The 23,137-nt window shown below is 44.8% G+C and overlaps 1 protein-coding gene across 1 annotated transcript in view; it reads left to right on the plus strand.

Moving 5' to 3' along the window:
* Positions 1-23,137, plus strand: part of LOC124588477 (glucose dehydrogenase [FAD, quinone]-like) — a 191,606-nt gene that overhangs the window by 67,180 nt on the left and 101,289 nt on the right. Inside the window, exon 5 of the mRNA XM_047131474.1 lies at positions 6,998-7,180. Coding sequence (XP_046987430.1) covers positions 6,998-7,180 — 183 coding nt within the window. The remainder of the gene's footprint in view (positions 1-6,997; positions 7,181-23,137) is intronic.

Raw genomic sequence — 23,137 nt, forward strand, 5'->3', positions numbered from 1 at the left:
TGACATTCTGTCGTACCGACCACTCAGATACCGGGGGCGGACACCAAGAAATAAGACACATACACAAGATAAAGGTTGTGACACACATTCCAGTTACAAGAGAGCACTCTTTCCCTGCATCGAACGTCCCCCAGGTAGCCAGAAGGGACCAGAGGGGCCCTTTACACCAACAGCTTAACTACGTCGAATGGCTACCGAAAGGATGCAAATCTCTTTGCCTTGACTGAGAAAGCTACGTTGGCTGCACTGTTGCTACCACAGCAGACAACCAGATGTTGCACTGCCATCATATATAAAACAAATTCAACATACACACACACTCACGCACTCATCCATACAGATGACAAAGAGAGAAATGAAATTTGTGAGCAAAAAAGGTAGGTAACGTACACAGAATTGGGTACTTACTGGAAAAACTGATACTTTAATGTAATTGTATACCACTGAATGGGGACAAACAATAATTACAAAACTAAATTCCACATAATTGAGCGTGACAGCACAAAATGGAAGTTAAATGGTATGAAACGAACCCAACAGAAACGTTTCTATGTGCCGCAGTGTCCTTGAGGTGATCTACGCTAAGAACGCCCCATAGCTGAAACGACAGATGGATCTGTCAAGAGGAAGCTGAGTACGGTGTTCGATGAAAAGCTCTTGAATGTGTCTGATGCAGCAGACATATCAGAAGAAATAAAGCGATGCACGCGATACTGAATAATTAACGGCGAGAAAGATTTATGGAAGACTGGTGCTGCACCTAACGAATTCTGTTTGAGAGCAATTGCGGAAACAAAGTTCTACTGCTCTATAAATGGGTCAATGTCAGAATTAGAACAACCAGAACAGTGGACAGTATTAGGATTATTAAACATAATTAAATTAATTTCGTGCGCTGCTGTGTAGCTACGATTAGAAATAGACTACGAAACTGCAGTTATATGCTGCGTAAGAACATTTTACGTAATAAAAAAAGGATGTCTGAAGATATTTATAAAGGTCAGTCAAATGAAAACGAGACAGCTGGAAGAAAATAAATAAAGTGTTACTGTTTTAAACGTGGTCACCATTACCGTTAACACATTCACGTCACTGTGAGACAACATGGTCACTGTCAACACAGAAAAATGTTTGCAGTTGCCTATGGAACTATGATTGTACCCAGGCGGCCACATCTTCGACCGAAGCAAATCAACGGCCTTGAATGTCTTTCTTCAAGGTTCCAAAAATATGGAAATCGCATGGGGACAGATCGGGACAGTATGGAGGATGTGTAAGGGCTTTCCAGCGACACTTCTGCAATGTAATCGAAACAACAGGCACTCTAACTCGGGGATGGTCAGGTTTTCATACCTGTTTCTCTCACTATAAGGGGCCCGCTTCTTATAGAATTCCTGGAACGTGGCGCCACAATTAACGCACAGCGGTACGTGGACATACTGCAAAAATTAAGGTGCACCATCAGGTCCAAACGGCCAGAAGTGATGGACAGCAGCATTCTGTAGCAGAATAGTAACTTGTAACATGTTTCTAAGCAGCGTATGCCTGCTTCTTTTTTACGCTCGCTTATATTGTTACACAATTCTAACCTGCCGAAAAAAGGCATCAGCTGCCTGAAACTAGTAAAGACATAAAGTTTTGTTATGTGCAACTGACTGTCGATTTCTTCAACAAATTAATGTCTGTAGTTGCCCAACAGAGGTTTTGAATTTAGCTCGTTGAAGACCCCAAAATCTCACTTCGCAAAGGACGACGAGACCAGACTGAAAGTTCCGATGAACGAAAGTTTCTCTCCATACACTGTACGAGGTTCTCTGTTATTCGATGTCGCTGAATTGCGTTTCAGTTTGTAAACCAGACGGCTACTCTTCTTGTGAATGGCCGTCTTCCAGCATCATCCTCTCAAGAGCGCAGTAGTGAAATCACGACACCAAGGCAAGGTCCACAGAACATATTGTTACGGAATTCTGTTTTCATGGTTCTAATGCTCTTCGCCCCCCGTCCCAACAGACTGAGGCAATTCACACGGTGTTAACCGCGGCCATAGAAGTGTTCGGTGCTAGCGCAACTGACCTGCCAAGACATATCCAGGCAACAGTTAACGTTCAATAAGCAACAAAACTTTTGAATACCTGGCACTTGCTTCGATAGAGGAATGTTGGTGTTTCCACGCTCAATACGAGAAACTGAGCTAGTCTCAGAGGACGCACGAGAATGTATGCCGGAACGGTCATGACGGCTTCTATTGCCGCGGCTGCATATAGTTGTGAAAGGATCAGTGTTTTAGTAGAATAGCCTCGGCCGTATAAAACTCGTTTGTTAGCTTCATAACTTATTTCGGGATCTCGTTCCATTTTCACAAATCCCTTGATAGAACTAGAGATGATGACTGGAGTTTAAATAACGCCATTTGACTGATATATGGCCACTTGAAAAGTGTGGGTGTATCTTCACTAATAGCGCAAACTGACACGTGTGGAAGTACACGTTGACAGAAGCCCAAAAGTTTCAGTAAACGTGGGTCTGTCAAGGAGCTATTTACGAAACCACTGCGAATGTACGATTAGTAGCCGCCACAGAGTTCAGTGTCCAATATTGTCCTAGTCGCTACAAGTTAATTTGAAATTCAAATCTTTCGTTTTAAGTCCCCACCTAATTGAGATTAAATTTAACGAATACTTACATGCTGTTCATCTTGTTCGTGGAGGGTACCACAGCTTGTAGTAATCTAGAGAATGTGTCACTTTTTCTACTTTGGCTGTTATTTATTTAGTGTATCTTTCTATTCACAATCGGATTCGGCTTATGGGGCCATTTTCTAGTGACTATGTGTATGGAAAAGCACAACATGTTACCGAAACGAAATGAGAACACAAAGATGTGAAGATAAATTAGAGGAAAATTAGATGCCTTTAAAATTGCCAAATTTCTAAGTTGGCAGTATCTTCACAGTCTGTGTCTCCATTCGTTTCGGTCTGCAAAATGCTACTATACTAACTGTTTTCACATTTGGTTTGTGTACATTATGTGGGAATTGTGCAAAGCTATAATTTATTGATTCATCTCAAGGAGATATATCTTGAACAAACAATAAAAAAGTGGGCGTCTCATCAACACCGCCCAGAGACAGGACCAAATAACCGTATTATGAAGTCATAGCCAGCACCAAAAAATTGTGTGGTCCTCAAAATGAGCGATTTTTGAGTTGATACGTGAATGAGCTTAGCTGACAGAGAAAACATGTAGTTTCTTATGTTGAAATGAGGTAAAAGCAATCAAGAACTCATAACTCCGACTAATTTCGTGCACAGCATATACAACACACAGATACGCTTGTAAACAAAGCTACCGACGTCTTTGAAAGAAAGCGCTTTTTTCGCGCGTTTGAACTGTTAGGGACGTGTGGGACGCTTTGAAACGAACAGTAGTTGATCAGGAAAACATTCACAAACTTCCAAACAGTATTTGTATCCATTAACACGGAGCCATGCACATCAGAGTTGGTTGTATTCACAAAATCTTTATTACCAGTACAACTTCAACTACAAATTCAGTGGCTAGAATTTTGTTTAAGGGAAGTGACTTCGCCTGAAGATATGGAGACGCATTCCATCGAAACGTTGCTACGAGACAACGACGCTACTCGGCTGACAACCCATGAAGACTTGATATATGAAATTCGCCGAGAAAGCCTGCACTCACATATATCATTGATATGGATTTTCGGAGCTGAAGGCCCACTCGTGTACCTTTGATGACTGCACGTCACAAGGCTTTGCACCACGCCTGGGCCCGTCAATACCGACGTTGTACTGTTAATGACTGGAAACAGGTTGCTTGGTCAGACGAGTCTAGTTTCAAATTGTATCGAGCTGATGGACGTGTACGGATATGGAGACAACCTCACGAATCTATGGACCCTGGATGTCAGCAGGGGACTGTTCAGGCTGGTGAAGGCTCTGTAATGGTGTGGGGCGTGTGCAGTTGGAGTAATATGGGACCCCTGATACCTCGATATAAGACTCGGACAGGTGCCATGTACGGAAGCATCCTGTCTGATCACTTGCATCCATTCATCTCCATTGCTTATTCCGACGGACAATTCCAGCAGGACAATGCGACATCCCACACGACAAGAATTACTACAGAGTTGCTCCAGGAACACTCTTCTGCGTTTAAACACTTCCGCTGACCACCGAACTCCCCAGACATGAACATTATTGAGTATACCTGGGATGCCTTGCAACATGCTGCTCATTAGAGACCACCCCCTCGTACTCTTGCTGATTTCTGGACAGCCCTGCAGGATTCATCGTGTCAATTCCTCCGGCACGACTTCAGCCATTAGTCGAGTCCATGCCACGTCGTCTTGCGGTTCTTGGGGGGTCCTACACAATATTATGTAGGTGTACCAGTTTCTTTGGTTCTTCAGCGTATATTCAAGCAAAGTGACCCAGCAAATGATAATATATTGCAATCCCAAACATGCATTACTAAATTACATTCAAAACGAAACTTGTTACTGAATAATTAATAACTGTTAAATGCTACCTTAGAATTGAATGGAACCATTTCTGTCTCATTACACCGTCTTTAGAAAACTGCAATACATGAAGTTTGTTTTTTGCTGTATAATTTGCATTACTTTTTGGGACGTAATACTTCATAAGCATAATAAAGGTGAAACTGCATAAACACACATTATGTTGTGTTAAACTCATATAAGCGCGACTTAGTAACACAAAATATGGTTTCTGTGTCCTTAAATGAGAATCTTGTAACGTTCACATTCCACAACGATTTTTTTTGTACTCAACACGTTGCTGATACAACAAAAGACAACCATTGACTTTCGCAGCGTCTCACTGACGTCACAGTTTTGAGTTCTCTCATTTCTTCGGTTTTTCCATTCAGGTGGTGCTGATGTAATAACCTCATTGTCTATCTAAAAACTAATAACATAAAATAGTATTAAAAAATGGAAGTTCGAAGATTTAAATTTCACTTAATAAGATAAGTAATAAGAATAATTTTATGTGTCACTGTGGAAATTACTTATGTTTAGTGTGGAAATTACGAACGGAATCGCTGTTTTGGTCTTTATTATTCGTACATAAAGCAATAGCAAAGTTCTCGAGACATCTTTTGTTTTCCATTATACTTCCTTCATTGGTAAGTTTGTCTGGCCAATTTTTAGAATGACAAAAAATTTCGATTTCTTTCAGAGCATTGATTTTCTCCCCTTTGGTTGTGTGATGAAGGATTGCGAATTTGTCTGAAATATTTCAGGTTCTATGCTTGCTGTGTATTAGATACGTGGCAGATGCATTTGAGTTACATTGGCCAAACCGATACGAATTTTCGTATTAGATTAAAAGAACACACGTAACACAACGAAAATAATGCAAGTGCATGTGCGATTTGATTTCACGGCTCTCTTCATGATTCAATCATATTTGTGCATACAGGTATAGACTTTAAAAACGAATGAATCATTTATAGTAACGCTGTATATTATGAGAACGGCAAGGAATTTTCTGACACGTCATTCAGTTGCTACTGGCGGTTCAGAAAGTCTCCTGAGATTTCAGTGACAAGCGCTTTGCATCTAGGACCTCAAAGTCTTATGCATAAGTCTACTTGGTAACGATACAGTACATTTTCGAGCCTCATTGTAGCTGAAACTGAACCGACGTAGAACGGTAGAATTGTACAGCGAACAATAATGTTGCGAAATTTACTGTTCTGGTTGACTCCGTTGCTTAGTTACGGAGGGACGTTCACGAAAATGACCGAAAATTAATTTTTTATTTATTATCAGAACTCATGGACAATAAGTTCCCAAAGTTTCGATGATGAAATCGCATGCAAAGTGTCCGAAAAATAATTAAATGTGTGTTGCAACCTTCCTGCCACGCCGACTTTTTGAAGCAACACTTCTTCAAAAGTTCAATGAACAACGATATTGTGGCGTGCTTTCAAGCAAACTTGATCCTCTGTGCAGCTGAAAAGTCAGTTGACCATCTGATAAAGGAAAGATGACAGGAAAAAAGATACCAGAAGAGAAACCTTGGAGTGGAAGAGGACCCCGAGTACAAATCTGGGACCTTCTGAAGAGGTGACACAAGAAAAAATGTTAGATTGAACTTTAAACTGCATTTCGTGAAAAATATGTTTTTTATTTCTGTAAACCCAGTAAAAGCTGGAAAACAAGTACATTTTGAAACTCGGAGTGTAAACTGAGATATGGGCAACGTGCTTGGAATTTTGAATGAATTTTATATTATTCTTATGGGATTATAATTAAAAAATTATTAAAATTCTCCTATTTCATATATTCAAAACACCTCATGAGACGGATTACTATATGCAAAGAGATTAAACAGAGAAAATTCTTTAGAAATCTCATGAGTTGTTCGTGAGCAAAAGATACATATATTATTTTTTTAAAACTAAATTTTTAAATTCCATAATAAAAGTTAAATCTATATAATCCAAGGAGCCTAACAGTAAACGTGTAAATTTCTTGTAAGGCATGGTACAGAATTTCATTGCTGTATCTTGCAAATGTGAATTTGGTGCATCTTTTACATAGTGGCCGGCCGAAGTGGCCGTGCGGTTAAAGGCGCTGCAGTCTGGAGCCGCAAGACCGCTACGGTCGCAGGTTCGAATCCTGCCTCGGGCATGGATGTTTGTGATGTCCTTAGGTTAGTTACGTTTAACTAGTTCTAAGTTCTAGGGGACTAATGACCTCAGCAGTTGAGTCCCATAGTGCTCAGAGCCATTTGAACCATTTTTACATAGTGTATGTGTGTTTCATGATTGTCTTCCCTTAATGACACATTAGTACGGCAACAATGCACTGTGCGACCTCCTCCAGCTCTTATTTATTATGTTTGTCCAGCTCTGCGTTCATAACAAAAAGTAATTGCTTAGCTAAGTTTCCCTTGTCTCGGCGTAGGGATTTCGGCAGTGACCGGTGTGTTCCGTGCTGCAGGTACCGGAGTGGCGCGTGCTGCTGCTGGAGGCCGGTGGGGACGAGCCGCCGGGCTCCGCGGTGCCGTCCATGGTGATCAACTACCACGGCAACCCGGAGCTGGACTGGAACTACAAGACCGAGCCCGAGAAAGCCGCCTGTCTCGGCTACCCCGAGCAGCGCTGCGACTGGCCCAGGGGGAAGGTAACGCAAGCTCCCATTACCGTCCAGCCCGCACACACACACACACACACACACACACACACACACACACACACACACACACACTACTAGCAGCTTCCCGTTTCTCATTACCAGCACCGCTCAAGGAGGTAAACACATTAGTTCAACTGTCAAGTACGTGTGACTATTTGTTCCTGTGCGTATCAGTCGACCACAATATTATTGCATCTGTAAGTGAGGGCAGTTGGGACGGCTTATATTGAGTTTCTGTCGTGATATTTGACGGGGACACGCTGAACCACTTGACATTACATGCACAGAAGTCTTGAATAATTCACAGTGCGATGCAGTTTCCTTAGTCATCACTGTACTTCTTTACTGTAACGGCCAAGGGAGGCAACAACACCGTGGTCGAGTAGTAGTTGAAAGTGTTTTCTCTCGTCGTATTATCGTCGCAACGAAACAAATGTTTACTGACACCGTCCACGTTATGGGGCGAGCAGAGAAGCTTGTGATTTCCGTACCTGACGTAAAGTCGCTAGTGTCGCCAAAAGAAACATACATCACCAGAACAGCATCGTACCCTCGTCTATTAGAGAAAGCGCGTAGTTAATGTCAATAACTTTGCTTTTATCCTCAAGACAATGTCAAAGAATATATTCTTATACTTGGCACCCCATGGCCAGTACATACTTAAAAATATCATACATTTGCGCCAAAAGCTGATAGTAAATATTTCCTTATTACCATCAGTTTCCCTCCTCCGACTATAGTCAGGTATCCTATATTCCAAAGCGGAAAATACATGAAGTGTTTTCCATATTAACTGTCAATATAAAGCTTCGACAGAAAATCATGACCAACAACGGTAGTTCAGCAGAAAACGAAGAGATGGAGAAAGTATATGAAGATACTGAACAAGTATTTTACTATATATAAGGAGACGAAAATCTGATAATTGTGGTTGATTCGAATGAGGTTCTAAGGGAAAGGAGTAGAAGAAAGGGTTACGGGAGAATAAGGTCTAGGCAGCATAAAAGAGAAAGGACAAACACTACTTGAAGTCTGCAATAAATTTCAGCTATTGACAACGAATACTCTCTTCAGGAATCAGAAGAGGAGGAGATATACTTGGAAAACATGCAGAGGCAAGGGATGATTCCATCTGGATTGCATAATGTTCAGACTGAGGTTTCGAAATCAGATTTTTCAGTGTAAGGCGTACCCACTATCAGATATATACTTAGATAATGATTTATTAATGAAGAAGAGTACACTAAAGTTTAAGAGAAACCTTCGAAGAACCGAGCAATGACGATCGCATTTAAATATTACTATAGAATACAACGCAAAAATAATGTCACACTAGACAGCTCTATTAAGGAGGAGTGCACATTTCTAAAAACGTTAATCACGGACGTTGGAGATACGTACAAGGAAGATAACTGCGAATAAACCTTGGGCAACGGAAGAGATGCTTCAGTTGATCGATGGACAGACAGGAATACAGCGATGCGCCTATACCTCACTTACAAATGAAATACTCGTAAATAGGAAGCTCAGGGTAGCAAAGGGAAAATTGCTGCAGGAAAAATGTGAAGAAATAGAAAAAGAAATGATCGCCGGAAGAACTGAATCAGCACACACAAAACTCAAAACAATCCTAGGTGGAATTAAAAGCAAGGATATTTAAAAGCAAGGGTGCTAACATTATAGTACGCGTACAATGGGAATTCCGCTGTTAAATTCAGAGGAGAGAGCAGAGGGATGGAAAGAGTAGACCGAAGGCATCTATGAGGGCGACTGCTTGTCTGATGATGGGACAAAACAATGGGGAGTTGACAGGGAAGAAAATGGTTCAAATGGCTCTAATCACTGTGGGACTTAACATCTGAGGTCATCAGTCCCCTCAACTTAGAACTACTTAAACCTAACTAACCTAAGGACATCACACACAACCATGCTCGAGGCAAGATTCGAACCTGTGACCGTAGCAGCTGCGCGGTCCCGGACTCAAGGGTCTAGAACCGCTCGGCTACAGCGGCAAACGACACGCAATAGACAGGGGTTCCAGCGTTAAAGTCAGAATTTGAAAGAACTCAGGAACACTCGAGATTAAATAAAGCAGAATGAATAAATAAGATTTCATCGGAATTTGAAAAATCGTTGGTAGAAATGGGAACCAAATGACTGTTCATGACCGGCCGCAGTGGCCTTGCGGTTCTAGGCGCTTCAGTGTGGAGCTGCGCGACGGTTACGGTCGCAGGTTCGGATCATGCCTCGGGCATGGATGTGTGTGATGTCCTTAGGTTAGTTAGGTTTAATTAGTTCTCAGTTCTAGGGGACTGATGACCTCAGATGTTAAGTCCCATAGTGCTCAGATCCATTGGAACCATTTTTTTTTTTTTTTTTTTTTTTTTTGACTGTTCATGTTCCTACGAGACTGGTGACGTACCATTAGACTTCCAGAAAAGCTTCACCCACACAGTTCCGAAGATATAGGAAGAGCAAACAGGTGCGAAAACTACTGCACAATCAACTTAACATCTCATGCATCCATGTTGCTGACAAGAATAAAATACAGAAGGGGAAAGAAGACTTGGAATATCATATAAGTCACCCAGTATGATTTTAGGGAAGGTAAAGAAATCAGAGGGAAAGTTCTGCGTTTGCTACTGAAAATAGAAGCAAGATTGAAGAAGAAGCGGCCGGACGGAGTGGCCGAGCGGTTCTAGGCGCTTCAGTCTGGAACCGCGCGACCGCGACCGCTACGGTCGCAAGTTCGAATCCTGCATCGGGCGTGGATGTGTGTGATGTCCTTAGGTTAGTTAGGTTTAAGTAGTTCTAAGTTCTAGGGGACTGATGACCTCAAATTTTAAGTCCCATAGTGCTCAGAGCCATTTGAAGAAAAATCAAGAAACGCTCATCTGACTTGTCGATCTAGAGAAAACGGTCGGCAAGATGAAACGGTGCTAGATGTTCGAAATTCTGAGAAAAACGGAAGTAAACTAGTTGGGAAGGCAGGTTGAAAGATCTCTGTTGGATTCCTTTCATGTTAATTTCTTAAAACTGTTGTCATTTACGGCATACATTCCACTTCTAAATTTAGTGTGGTGTTTCTGACTCTATCTGGGAGGAGACTGACCAGTGGAACGCGTCCCGTAGGATATCAAGACTCGCCCTCTGCACTCTACGATGATATTTGACGAACTCAAATATTTCTAGTCCACAGTGACTGGAGAACATTCGGCCCCGTAGCTAATTAGTTCAGCAGTTAGAAACTGTCTAGTCTTTTGTCTCAGAAACGAGCCATCTCATTGGTTCTGCCCGTGTTCTGCCGCTTCCATTTCCTTGCTTGCAAGGGAGCATTCCTAAATCAAAATAAACAATCGTGATGAAACTCTGTGGCTATGTAGAGAGATCAAAATAATGCAATACGTATTTTTCTTTTGGTTCGTAACCACTTTCACTTTTAAAGGGTAAAACACACCGCGAAAAGTAATTTGGCATATTTGTATTAGAGTGAATATTTTTGAAACGATGATATATAAGAAAATATTTTTCATAAGAGTTCTTGAAACCGATGCTCTAAACGGCTCTTTCACATTGACCACCCAAAGGAACTGACAAAATAACAGAGCTTTCTTGCTAGCTGGGAAAGAAAACCGCTTTTAGATTTGCCGTGTTTTCATGCTGTCACAAGGACATTTGAGGCTTCACAGAGAGATTCTTGAATTCTCGGTCCCCGCTCACCGTAACGTTCTTTGCAAGCTATGTTAAGGCGAGTGGTCAGTGTGGGGAAAAAAAGAACAGTTTTGAGTGTCGTACCCAAGAGCAATAAAGTTGTTCAGTTGGTGATTCCAGATGGCTCGACGGCACAGGTACAGCGGTGGGACGTGTTACTGCTTTCGATGTTCGAAGATTTTTAGATCTAGTTCTGGTGACAACAATTACAAATTGGAATGCTGCTGAATTTTGTTTCATATTGCGTTCAACGAAAAAAATGAGAAAAGCATAAATCTAGAACGTAAAATAACAACTGAAAAGATAAAATGAATGTAAGTGAAATAAGTAATTAGAACCATAGAACCATAATTAATCTTTAGATATTTAACTAGGAATGTTAAAAGTACTCAGACAGCAAAACGTGTACAGCTTATTTATCAAATATGGTATTTTAGAAACCAGGTTTATTATACATGGGTGTATGTGGCTTGAATGCGTCTGTTAATTATGTTGTATCAAAAGTTTTCAGTTTTCAGAATTAGTTATTGGTGGTGAGGTGAGTTGGAAAATTTCAAATTATTACAAAAATTTATTAAACATTTTCTAAAAACGTTAATTCCATGTCAACTTTTATGCGAAAAACATTTTTATATGTCATCGTTTCGGAGATATTGCCTCCAAACCGAAAAAGGAAAATTGCTTCTCGAGGTGTATTTTACGCCTTAAAAATGAAATAATACACAAACTAAAAAAGTATGTATTGCGTTATTTTGACCCCTCTATATGTCCGTCATGTTTCACCAAGATCGTTTACTTACACTTTGGAATGTTCTCTTGCTACCTCCTGGCAAATCTTTCCGTTATCACGTATCCGTTAATACTGAAAAGCTTTCACACTGACATCGTGAAGAAACCACTGGGTTTTTGTGTTATGGAGAGTCGTTTGTCTAGATAGTTTTCGCTCAGCGCAGCTTGGCAGTCCGTGGGTCAACGACATTACTGTGAAGCTCCCGGGCTGGCAGTGAACTCCTCAGCCGCGTAAACAGGTCCCCGTGACCGTTAATTTCTACGAAAGCGGCCGTAACGGGGTTTAAATGCCTGCCGCTGCTGCTGCCGCTGCAATCGATACATAACAAGTGAACGCAGAGTAACAGGCGTGCCTTCTCCAGGTGGCACAGAGGTGGGTCTCTTCTCACAACATCTTGAATACCCTGTCGGTTGACACAGTTGGTGCCGTAAAATATGAGTCCGCTCAGTACTCCTCAGGATCACAGCATGAAGATTATGGATGCTAACGTTATTTTAGTGTTAATATTGCTCTTATCTAACTGGTTATCTCTGCATCTAAGAGTAACTTTCCTGACTGGCTAACTGAGTCATCATAGACCAACGGAAAACGCTAAGGATACAAATTTGCAATGTGGGGAGGTTGTTTATTCTGAAGGCGTCGTTCAAGAAGGTATTTTTTGAAAATTCCACCCCCAAGGGCCTGAAATTAGAATGACATATTTTTTGAAAATATATCGCTATTGAGGCAATTTTGAAGCTAGAACTACGAAAACTGGTATTTGGTTTCTCGGCTAAAAATTAAAAAAAAGTATTCCAGGATATTTGGAAATTCAACCGCTAAGGGGGTGAAGTAGCGGATGAGGCTTCCGTGCGATCTGTGGCAGTAATCGAAGGCACCGTGGCTATTGTGGACTACGTGAACATTATTGCGGACTACCGGCATCCCTTACTGTCTCATGTCTTCCACGGCGGCGATGGCATCTTCCAACAGGATAAGTATCATGGTCAAAAATCCAGAATCGTGCTAGAGTGGTTTGACAGTGACGTGACGTTGATGTCTTGATCATCAAATTTCTGTGATCTGGACCAGATAGAACGCACCTGGGACGGTGTCTGGCGCCATTGCTTCCACAAGCCACCGGCCTGCATTTTATGGAAATTGCGTGACACGTTGCCGCTTACCTTCGAAACCTGCCAACCACTTGTACAATCCATCCCAATCAGAATCGTTGATATATTTCGTTCTGAAGATTTACCAACATCAGATGGTCACAATATTCTGATTAATCATTTACATTTGGAGATTTTACAGCTTTATGCTCTCTCCTAAAGGAACATTCAAGGACCGCAACGGACATAAACTTGTTGAAGGACGATCTATAAAATGAGCATAACTTGATTTATTCCACGGCGTCACATAGATCAGGAACGTCCGTATCGATGGCGTTTGACAACTTCAACAACCTTTCTTTCCTGGGAACTCTACTTTCCGAACACGTCCAAGTACATTACGCTGTACGTCCTTGAAGTCTGCAAGGTAACAGAACACCAGAAAACCTATGTCACCCATTCCGTAAATAGGTACTCGATTTGTGTACGGTTATAGTCAGTGGTGTCCCGTCTGTCATCTGTGGATCTAGAAATAAGAGGAATCAATCACTTTCTTCACACGCAATGGAACTAGTAGGGTTGCACTATTACTGTTCCATGACTTTCGTTCGTGTATGTAATACCTGAAAAGGAAAGTACTGTTTTGGCTGGGCTAGAAGTTCTCCGTCATATCGCACTGTTGACTGTGGGATGTTAGTGTTGAGAGTGTGCATACATGGTGTGTTTTCATGTTGCCCGTCGTGAAGTGACGAATTATTGAAGATCTTGCCGCCATGCAAAACAATCCGGACAGCATGACTATAGGGAAAACCGTTTCTAAAACACTAGTAGCAATCACGATATATCGACAATTTTATTTCATTAACATTTAAATAGTATCATTAAATAAATCAAATTTACACATCTATATGCAAAATACATGTTTAATTAATGATACCGTTTAGAAACTCTGGGAAAAATTTTAAGACATAGATATGTGCATACGAGCAAGAGTAATAAAAATCGTGAGTTGTGAGAGAAATCCATAACATGAACTAATGAAACGGATAAATGACTCAGATTAACACCACTCAGAAAATTGGAAAAATGAGGAACTGCAAAATCATTATAGTATCCCTATCAAGAACATCCCCGAAACAATAAAACTGGAAATAAACTGAATACACGTGCATAGAACATCAGTGTAAAATGTAGGCCTAAACACTGGCATTAACCGTGAGTGTTGCAGCTATATAGAACCTCGAGATAAAGTTACGTCAAAAAGATTATGCCTGTGGTGAATGACTGTGATGAATATGTATTTACATGTCGCTACATTTATGAAAGCTGAGCTCTACATCAGGCAACCATTCGCATGGTATATGGATGGCTGTCCTAGGATGATTTAGTGCTCGGCCGGCGTAGGAAGAAAATATACACTCCTGGAAATTGAAATAAGAACACCGTGAATTCATTGTCCCAGGAAGGGGAAACTTTATTGACACATTCCTGGGGTCAGATACATCACATGATCACACTGACAGAACCACAGGCACATAGACACAGGCAACAGAGCATGCACAATGTCGGCGCTAGTACAGTGTATATCCACCTTTCGCAGCAATGCAGGCTGCTATTCTCCCATGGAGACGATCGTAGAGATGCTGGATGTAGTCCTGTGGAACGGCTTGCCATGCCATTTCCACCTGGCGCCTCAGTTGGACCAGCGTTCGTGCTGGACGTGCAGACCGCGTGAGACGACGCTTCATCCAGTCCCAAACATGCTCAATGGGGGACAGATCCGGAGATCTTGCTGGCCAGGGTAGTTGACTTACACCTTCTAGAGCACGTTGGGTGGCACGGGATACATGCGGACGTGCATTGTCCTGTTGGAACAGCAAGTTCCCTTGCCGGTCTAGGAATGGTAGAACGATGGGTTCGATGACGGTTTGGATGTACCGTGCACTATTCAGTGTCCCCTCGACGATCACCAGTGGTGTACGGCCAGTGTAGGAGATCGCTCCCCACACCATGATGCCGGGTGTTGGCCCTGTGTGCCTCGGTCGTATGCAGTCCTGATTGTGGCGCTCACCTGCACGGCGCCAAACACGCATACGACCATCATTGGCACCAAGGCAGAAGCGACTCTCATCGCTGAAGACGACACGTCTCCATTCGTCCCTCCATTCACGCCTGTCGCGACACCACTGGAGGCGGGCTGCACGATGTTGGGGCGTGAGCGGAAGACGGCCTAACGGTGTGCGGGACCGTAGCCCAGCTTCATGGAGACGGTTGCGAATGGTCCTCGCCGATACCCCAGGAGCAACAGTGTCCCTAATTTGCTGGGAAGTGGCGGTGCGGTCCCCTACGGCACTGCGTAGGATCCTACGGTCTTGGCGTGCATCCGTGCGTCGCTGCGGTCCGGTCCCAGGTCGACGGGCACGTGCACCTTCCGCCGACCACTGGCGACAACATCGATGTACTGTGGAGACCTCACGCCCCATGTGTTGAGCAATTCGGCGGTACGTCCACCCGGCCTCCCGCATGCCCACTATACGCCCTCGCTCAAAGTCCGTCTTCATGGTTGGAGAGCTTGATTATTCCAAGGATCATATAAAGTGTTCCAACAATGAACAGCGTACATTTCACTGTTAACAGCCGTCTGAATTGATCATTGTGTCGACTGCGATAGAAAATCGAGAAAACAGAATTTCGTGTTGTTATTAAATATATTCATCTGAAGGGTTGCCCTGCCGCACTGATCAAAACGATGTTTGGCTTAGTTCACGCTGACTCTGTTCCATCATTCAAGACCATTTACTTTTGGATTAATGTATTTAAACGAAGACGAAGTGCTTTCTCGAGGCCCAGTTGAGGTCACCATAAAAGAAACCAATGACCAAATCCGTAGTATGTTAAGGAAAGACCACCCAATGAAAATTCGTGAGAGTGTTGAGACCTTACGAACCTGAACTGGCCGAGTGGATAATATCCTGCACGGAGAATTGGGTATGAAGAAGCTGTGTGAGAGGTGGCTGCCACATTTGTTCACAGCATACCAAAAGCGCATTCCAACACAATATTTGGAGATGTTTAATCGTAAACCGAAAGACTTTATGCGCAGATTTGTGACTGTTGATGAAGCCTGTACCCCTCGTTACACATCAGACTCAAAATGGCAGTCAAATAAAGGACAAAGGCTGGTGAAAGTGCACCGCAGATGGCGAATATGATTTTGTCACTTGGTAAGCTGATGGACACTGGTTTTTGGGATACTCAAGGAATAATCCTCGTAGATTACTAGGAAAAAGGCAGAACGCTATTATGCTTCATTGTTGGATGGTCTGAAACTTGTGTTGTTTAAAAAAAGTCCACGGTTGCAACGCAAAAAAGCGGTCTTTTACCAAGATAATAAACCATCCCACAGATCAGTGATATCAATAGCGAAAGTGCATGAACTGGGCTTTGAATTGGTACCTCATCCACTCTATTCACCAGACTTAGCCCCAACGGATATCTTTCTGTTCCTCAACTTGAAGAAACTTTGGCCTGCTTGGAACAAAGTGATAGCTGCTGTCAACAAGAATGTTGCAGAGTTTGATGGAATCTATTTTTCCGATGGGATGAAAAAGCTGGATGATCGCTGTACAAAGAGTGAAGCCATGAAAGAAGATTATGTGTAGAAGTAAGGTGAGTTGTTTAGGTAACAAACATAATTTCTTCCTTTTCTTTTACCAAACTGTCCTCGTAAGTACTGGCGTTCTCACTAGGCACAATATGATGGTGAATCACCTCGTATTTAGATAGTCCCAAAAATCTCGCAGAAGTGTGTTCTGAAGCGACTTAAATTTACCAAACTATGCGCGGGTAAGAAAATTACTCGCTCTTCGTTAACAGTAGATGTCCCTACTACAGAATTTCTACACTCCTGGAAATGGAAAAAAGAACACATTGACACCGGTGTGTCAGACCCACCATACTTGCTCCGGACACTGCGAGAGGGCTGTACAAGCAATGATCACACGCACGGCACAGCGGACACACCAGGAACCGCGGTGTTGGCCGTCGAATGGCGCTAGCTGCGCAGCATTTGTGCACCGCCGCCGTCAGTGTCAGCCAGTTTGCCGTGGCATACGGAGCTCCATCGCAGTCTTTAACACTGGTAGCATGCCGCGACAGCGTGGACGTGAACCGTATGTGCAGTTGACGGACTTTGAGCGAGGGCGTATAGTGGGCATGCGGGAGGCCGGGTGGACGTACCGCCGAATTGCTCAACACGTGGGGCGTGAGGTCTCCACAGTACATCGATGTTGTCGCCAGTGGTCGGCGGAAGGTGCACGTGCCCGTCGACCTGGGACCGGACCGCAGCGACGCACGGATGCACGCCAAGACCGTAGGATCCTACGCAGTGCCGTAGGGGACCGCACCGCCACTTCCCAGCAAATTAGGGACACTGTTGCTCCTGGGGTATCGGCGAGGACCATTCGCAACCGTCTCCATGAAGCTGGGCTACGGTCCCGCACACCGTTAGGCCGTCTTCCGCTCACGCCCCAACATCGTGCAGCCCGCCTCCAGTGGTGTCGCGACAGGCGTGAATGGAGGGACGAATGGAGACGTGTCGTCTTCAGCGATGAGAGTCGCTTCTGCCTTGGTGCCAATGATGGTCGTATGCGTGTTTGGCGCCGTGCAGGTGAGCGCCACAATCAGGACTGCATACGACCGAGGCACACAGGGCCAACACCCGGCATCATGGTGTGGGGAGCGATCTCCTACACTGGCCGTACACCACTGGTGATCGTCGAGGGGACACTGAATAGTGCACGGTACATCCAAACCGTCATCGAACCCATCGTTCTACCATTCCTAGACCGGCAAGGGAACTTGCTGTTCCAACAGGACAATGCACGTCCGCATGTATCCCGTGCCACCCAACGTGCTCTAGAAGGTGTAAGTCAACTACCCTGGCCAGCAAGATCTCCGGATCTGTTCCCCATTGAGCATGTTTGGGACTGGATGAAGCGTCGTCTCACACGGTCTGCACGTCCAGCACGAACGCTGGTCCAACTGAGGCGCCAGGTGGAAATGGCATGGCAAGCCGTTCCACAGGACTACATCCAGCATCTCTACGATCGTCTCCATGGGAGAATAGCAGCCTGCATTGCTGCGAAAGGTGGATATACACTGTACTAGTGCCGACATTGTGCATGCTCTGTTGCCTGTGTCTATGTGCCTGTGGTTCTGTCAGTGTGATCATGTGATGTATCTGACCCCAGGAATGTGTCAATAAAGTTTCCCCTTCCTGGGACAATGAATTCACGGTGTTCTTATTTCAATTTCCAGGAGTGTATGTCCTACAAGCTCGGAGCCGCGCTGGGTAGACGCCCTGTCTCAGGCGCCTTGCCACGGTCCGTGCGCCTCCCTCCGTCGGAGGTTCGAGTCCTCCCTCGGGCATGAGTGTGTGTGTGTTGTCCTTATCTGAAGTTAGTTTAAGCTAAATTAAGTAGTATGTAAGCTTAGGGACCGGTGACCTCAGCAGTTTGGTGCCGTGAGATCTTACCACCAATTTGAACAGATCTCGGGTATCCGACCGGGTAGCGTGGTAATTTCTCCACGATATTTCTGCAGACGTACACGCTGCCATCTTCAGGTGGTTCCTGACGAATGCTGTGCTGTTCCTCTCGGCACTCTATATATACTAGCCGTTATCCCCTCCACCATTCCTCTCCTGGTGTCTTTGGTGCGGCCGGCGCGGCGGCTACTGGAGGTGGTGGGGGAAGCGGCGCCTGGGTCTGAACTGGGGTCTGCAGTCTCCCTGCTGCCGCCGTCGGAGCAGGTCCTCGATCTCTGGGGCCGCATCTTTCTCTCCAGGTTGAGTGCAGGGTTCCAAGCCTGACTAAGTTGAGGGCCGCTGTCTTTGTTAATCAGATCGTCCTGTAGTCGGATTTCGATAGCCTCTTTAGTTACGCAGTCCCAGAAGTAGGAGGATTGACAGAGTATTTTTGTTTTTTTCATAGTGCATAGATGGCCAGTCTTTATACACTGGTCAGCCACGGCTGATTTTGTGGCCTGGCGTAATTCGGTATGGCGCTTGTGTTCGCGGCACCTCTCTTCAAAAGTGCGGACTGTCTCCCCAATGTACGATTTTCCGCACTGACAGGGAATTTGATAAACGCCTGGTTTTCGAAGGCCTAGGTCATCTTTCACTGAGTGCAGTAGAGTCAAGGTTTTTGCAGGGGGTCGGAATATACATTTCACTTTGTGTTTCCCCAGGATTCTACCGGTTTTTCTTGAGGTGATTCCGACAAACGGAATGCACGCCAATGACTTGTATTCTTCTGTTACTTCTTCTTATTTGCTTCTGGTTGTACCCAGTTTTCCGAAATGCCTCGAGGTGCTGCAGTTCTGCTAGAAGGCTCTGCTGATCACAGATCAAAAATGGTTCAAATGGCTCTGAGCACTATGGGACTTAACATCTGAGGTCATCAGTCCCCTAGAACTTAGAACTACTTAAACCTAACTAACCTAAGGGCATCACACACATCCATGCCCGAGGCAGGATTCGAACCTGCGACCGTAGCGGTCGCGCGGTTCCAGACTGTAGCGCCCAGAACCACTCGGCCACAGATCGATCGTGCCCCGTGAACAAGAGTGCGTAAAACGCCTTCACGCTAGGAGTTGTGGTGGCAACTGAAGGCATTTAGGTACAAATCGGTGGGTGTAGGTTTTCTGTATACACTGTGTCCCAGCTTGCCGTCAGGTTTCCGTTTCACGAGGACGTCAAGAAACGTTAGGGCACCATCCTGCTCCACCTCCATCGTGAAATGTATGTTGGGGTGTAGCGAGTTGGGGTGTTCGAGAATTTCATTTAAGCTGTCCCGTCCATGTGGCCAAACAACGAACGTGTCCTCGAAATTACGACGCTACCCGGTCGGATACCCGAGAACTGTTCAAATTGGAAATAAGCCGGGAAAACTTCAGATCGCATCTTACCACCAGTTTCCAAATTTTTTCCTAAAAGCTCGGAAGTAATACCTTGAAGCTGTGTCCTCCACGATAATTATGTAGTTTATACACCGATCAGTTACGATATTTCAGAACCGGCAAATTCTCTTGCAAGAACGGAAATGTTTCAAGGACAGGAAAGAACCCAAACGTCACGTCTGAGTGTAGTCAGTGGGGGAGAGGGCGCTCGTAAGGCGGTCCTGTTCGTGACAGGCGGCAGGCAGGCAGGCAGGCAGGCAGGCAAGCACGTGTCGCTGCGGTGTGAGCCGGCCCGGCACGGATGGGCCATCCGCGCTCCGCGGACGGCTCCCGGAAACGGCGGTGGCGGTTAACGCGAGCTTCCGGCGCTCTGCACAGCACACCACGGCGCGGCACAAGCTGGCGCGCTTCCGCGGACACACATCGATCCCCGCACCACGTCCGCGTCGACCTCTCAGCGGTGCGGAAAACAGCCGCAGGCCGTAGTGCGACCTGCCCGCGGGAACGAGGCTTTTCAGAGGGAAGGCTGACATTTTTCCCGACCAGGTCTCGTAGGCCGAGCACCAAGAATACAGAATACAATCAGCACTTCCTGTGCCGTCGTAAGCTAGACGTACAAAAGCATCCATACGGGACACAATAAAATACTGTTATGTTCTCGCCACGATTTGCTGTGGTCGTGTGTCGTCTTTAAAGCCATGTAGTGACGAAGGACTTCGAATAGTTTCAAAGAAAGGCAACTCGTTTTGTGCTATAGCGAAATAGGGGAGACGGAGTCAAGCATGTAACAAGCGAATTGGTGTGGCAGTCCTTAAATCAGTTGTGGCGATATATTATCCGAAATTACAATATCCACCTGACTCCTCCGCCTACGAAAACATTTTGTTGGCTCCCGCCTACATAAGGAGAAATGGCCATTATGACAAAATAAGGCAAATCGACGCTCGCACGAAAATATTTGGATGTATATTTTTCTCACGAGCTTCCAAAGAGTGGAACTATAGAGAAATAGTTTGAAAGTGGTTTCTATAAACCCTCTGGCAAAGATTTAAGAGTGAATTGTAAAGTAAACGTGTGGATGAACACTATCTGATCGAAACTATCCCGATACCTGTTAGTGTACATTATTATGGAGCTCGTCTACTCTTTGCCTTTATGACTACTTGAACTCTGCTGGGGACATTTCCAATGAGATGTGTGAATGTCTGTGGAGGAATAGCAGCTCATTCCGAGATGTCGGATACTGGCCTCTGGAGCGAAGTCGACGCCCTGTCTCTTTCCACTAGGGGCTCTGGGCAAACCAGTACATTTCAGAAATGTTGTTGTGCACAGATACTTGACCCATCGATGCTGATTTTAGGGAGGGTACATTGTCAGGCTGACACAATTATTAGCTGATGCTGTACGCACTACACAATGTTTAAAAATGAGTTCACATCGTTACACACTTAGCGTTTACTAAGTGCAGTAAGGAGATGAGACGATAGCCAAGAGAAACTCCAACATACCGTAATACCACTTCCTTTGGACTTCACTGTTGATTCCACACACCTTGGTAGGTAATGTTCTTGAGGCGTCCGCCAAACTCAACCCTTCCATCGGTCTGCCGCGTATTATACCGTGTTCGTATCTCCAGATCACTCGTTTCCAGTCATCCACTGTCCAGTGGCGTCATTCTTTACACTGCCTCAAGCGTCTCTAAGCAATGAGTGCAGAGATGCGAGGCTTATGAGGGGCTGCAGGAGCACTGTCCAACACTTTTTTTATTACACTACTGGCCATTAAAATTGCTACACCACGAAGATGACGTGCTACAGACTCGAAATTTAACCGACAGGAAGAAGATGTTGTGACATGCAAATGATTAGTTTTTCAGAGCACTCACCAAGGTTGGCGCCGGTGGCGACACCCACAACGTGCTGACATGAGGAAAGTTTCCAACCGATTTCTCATACACAAACAGCAGTTGACCGGCGTTGCCTGGTTCAAAATGGGTCAAATGGCTCTGAGCACTATGCGACTTAACAGCTGTGGTCATCAGTCCCATAGACCTTAGAACTACTTAAACCTAACTAACCTAAGGACTTCACACACATCCATGCCCGAGGCAGGATTCGAACCTGCGACCTTAACAGTCGCACGGTTCCGGACTGCGCGCCTAGAACCGCGAGACCACCGCGGCCGGCCGTTGCCTGGTGAAACGTTGTTGTGATCCCTCGTGTAATGAGGAGAAATGCGTACCATCACGTGTCCGACTTTGATAAAGGTCGGATTGTAGCCTATCGCGATTGCGGCTTTTCGGATGAATCCAGGTTCTGTTTACAGCATCATGATGGTCGCATCCGTCTTTGGCGATATCGCGGTGAACGCACATAGGAAGCGTGTATTCGTGATCGCCATACTGTCGTATCAACCGGCGTGATGGTACGGGGTGCCATTGGTTACACGTCTCGGTCACCTCTTGTTCGCATTGACGTTACTTTGAACAGTGGACGTTAAATTTCAGATGTGTTAGTGGCTCTACCATTCATTCGATCCCTGCGAAACCCTACATTTCAGCAGGATAATGCACGACCGCATGTTGCAGGTCCTGTACGGGCCTTTCTTGATGCAGACATTGTTCGACTGCTGCCCTGGCCAGCAAATTCTCCAGATCTCTCACCAATGGTGGCCGAGCAACTGGCCCGTCACAATACGCCAGTCACTACTTTTGATGAACTGTGGTATCGTGCTGAAGCTGCATGGGCAGCTGTACCTGTACACGAAAAAATGGTTCAAATGGCTCTGAGCACTATGCGACTTAACTTCCAAGGTCATCGGTCGCCTAGAACTTAGAACTAATTAAACCTAACTAACCTACGGACATCACACGCATCCATGCCCGAGACAGGATTCGAACCTGCGACCGTAGCGGTCGCTCGGTTCCAGACTGCAACGCCTAGAACCGCACGGCCACTTCGGCCGGCACCTGTACACGGTATCCAAGCTCAGTGTGACTCAATGCCCAGGCGTATCAAGGCCGTTATTACGGTCAGCGGTGGTTGTTCTGGGTACTGATTTCTCAGGATCTCTGCACCCAAATTGCCTGAAAATGTAATCACATGTCACTTCTAGTATAATAATTTCTCCAATGAATACCCGTTTGTCATTTGTATTTCTTCTTGGTTTAGCAATTTTAATGGCCAGTAGTGTAGTTACGCACAGGTAATGTGCGCGCCGGACTTCTAGTGGCATTTTGAAACTCAAGAGTTATTTCTTCTGCTGGTTTCATGCGATTTTTTAGAGCCGCCCTGCGCAATGCTCGAAGGTCCTCGTACGTCAGCACATGAGATCTGCTTGGTCTCAGTTCGGCTGTCTTAACTTTGACTGGACGTGAAACCCTAATTCCCACAT

This window comes from Schistocerca americana, chromosome 1 (assembly GCF_021461395.2).
Source record: "Schistocerca americana isolate TAMUIC-IGC-003095 chromosome 1, iqSchAmer2.1, whole genome shotgun sequence".
In the NCBI taxonomy this organism is placed as follows: Eukaryota; Metazoa; Arthropoda; class Insecta; order Orthoptera; family Acrididae; genus Schistocerca; species Schistocerca americana.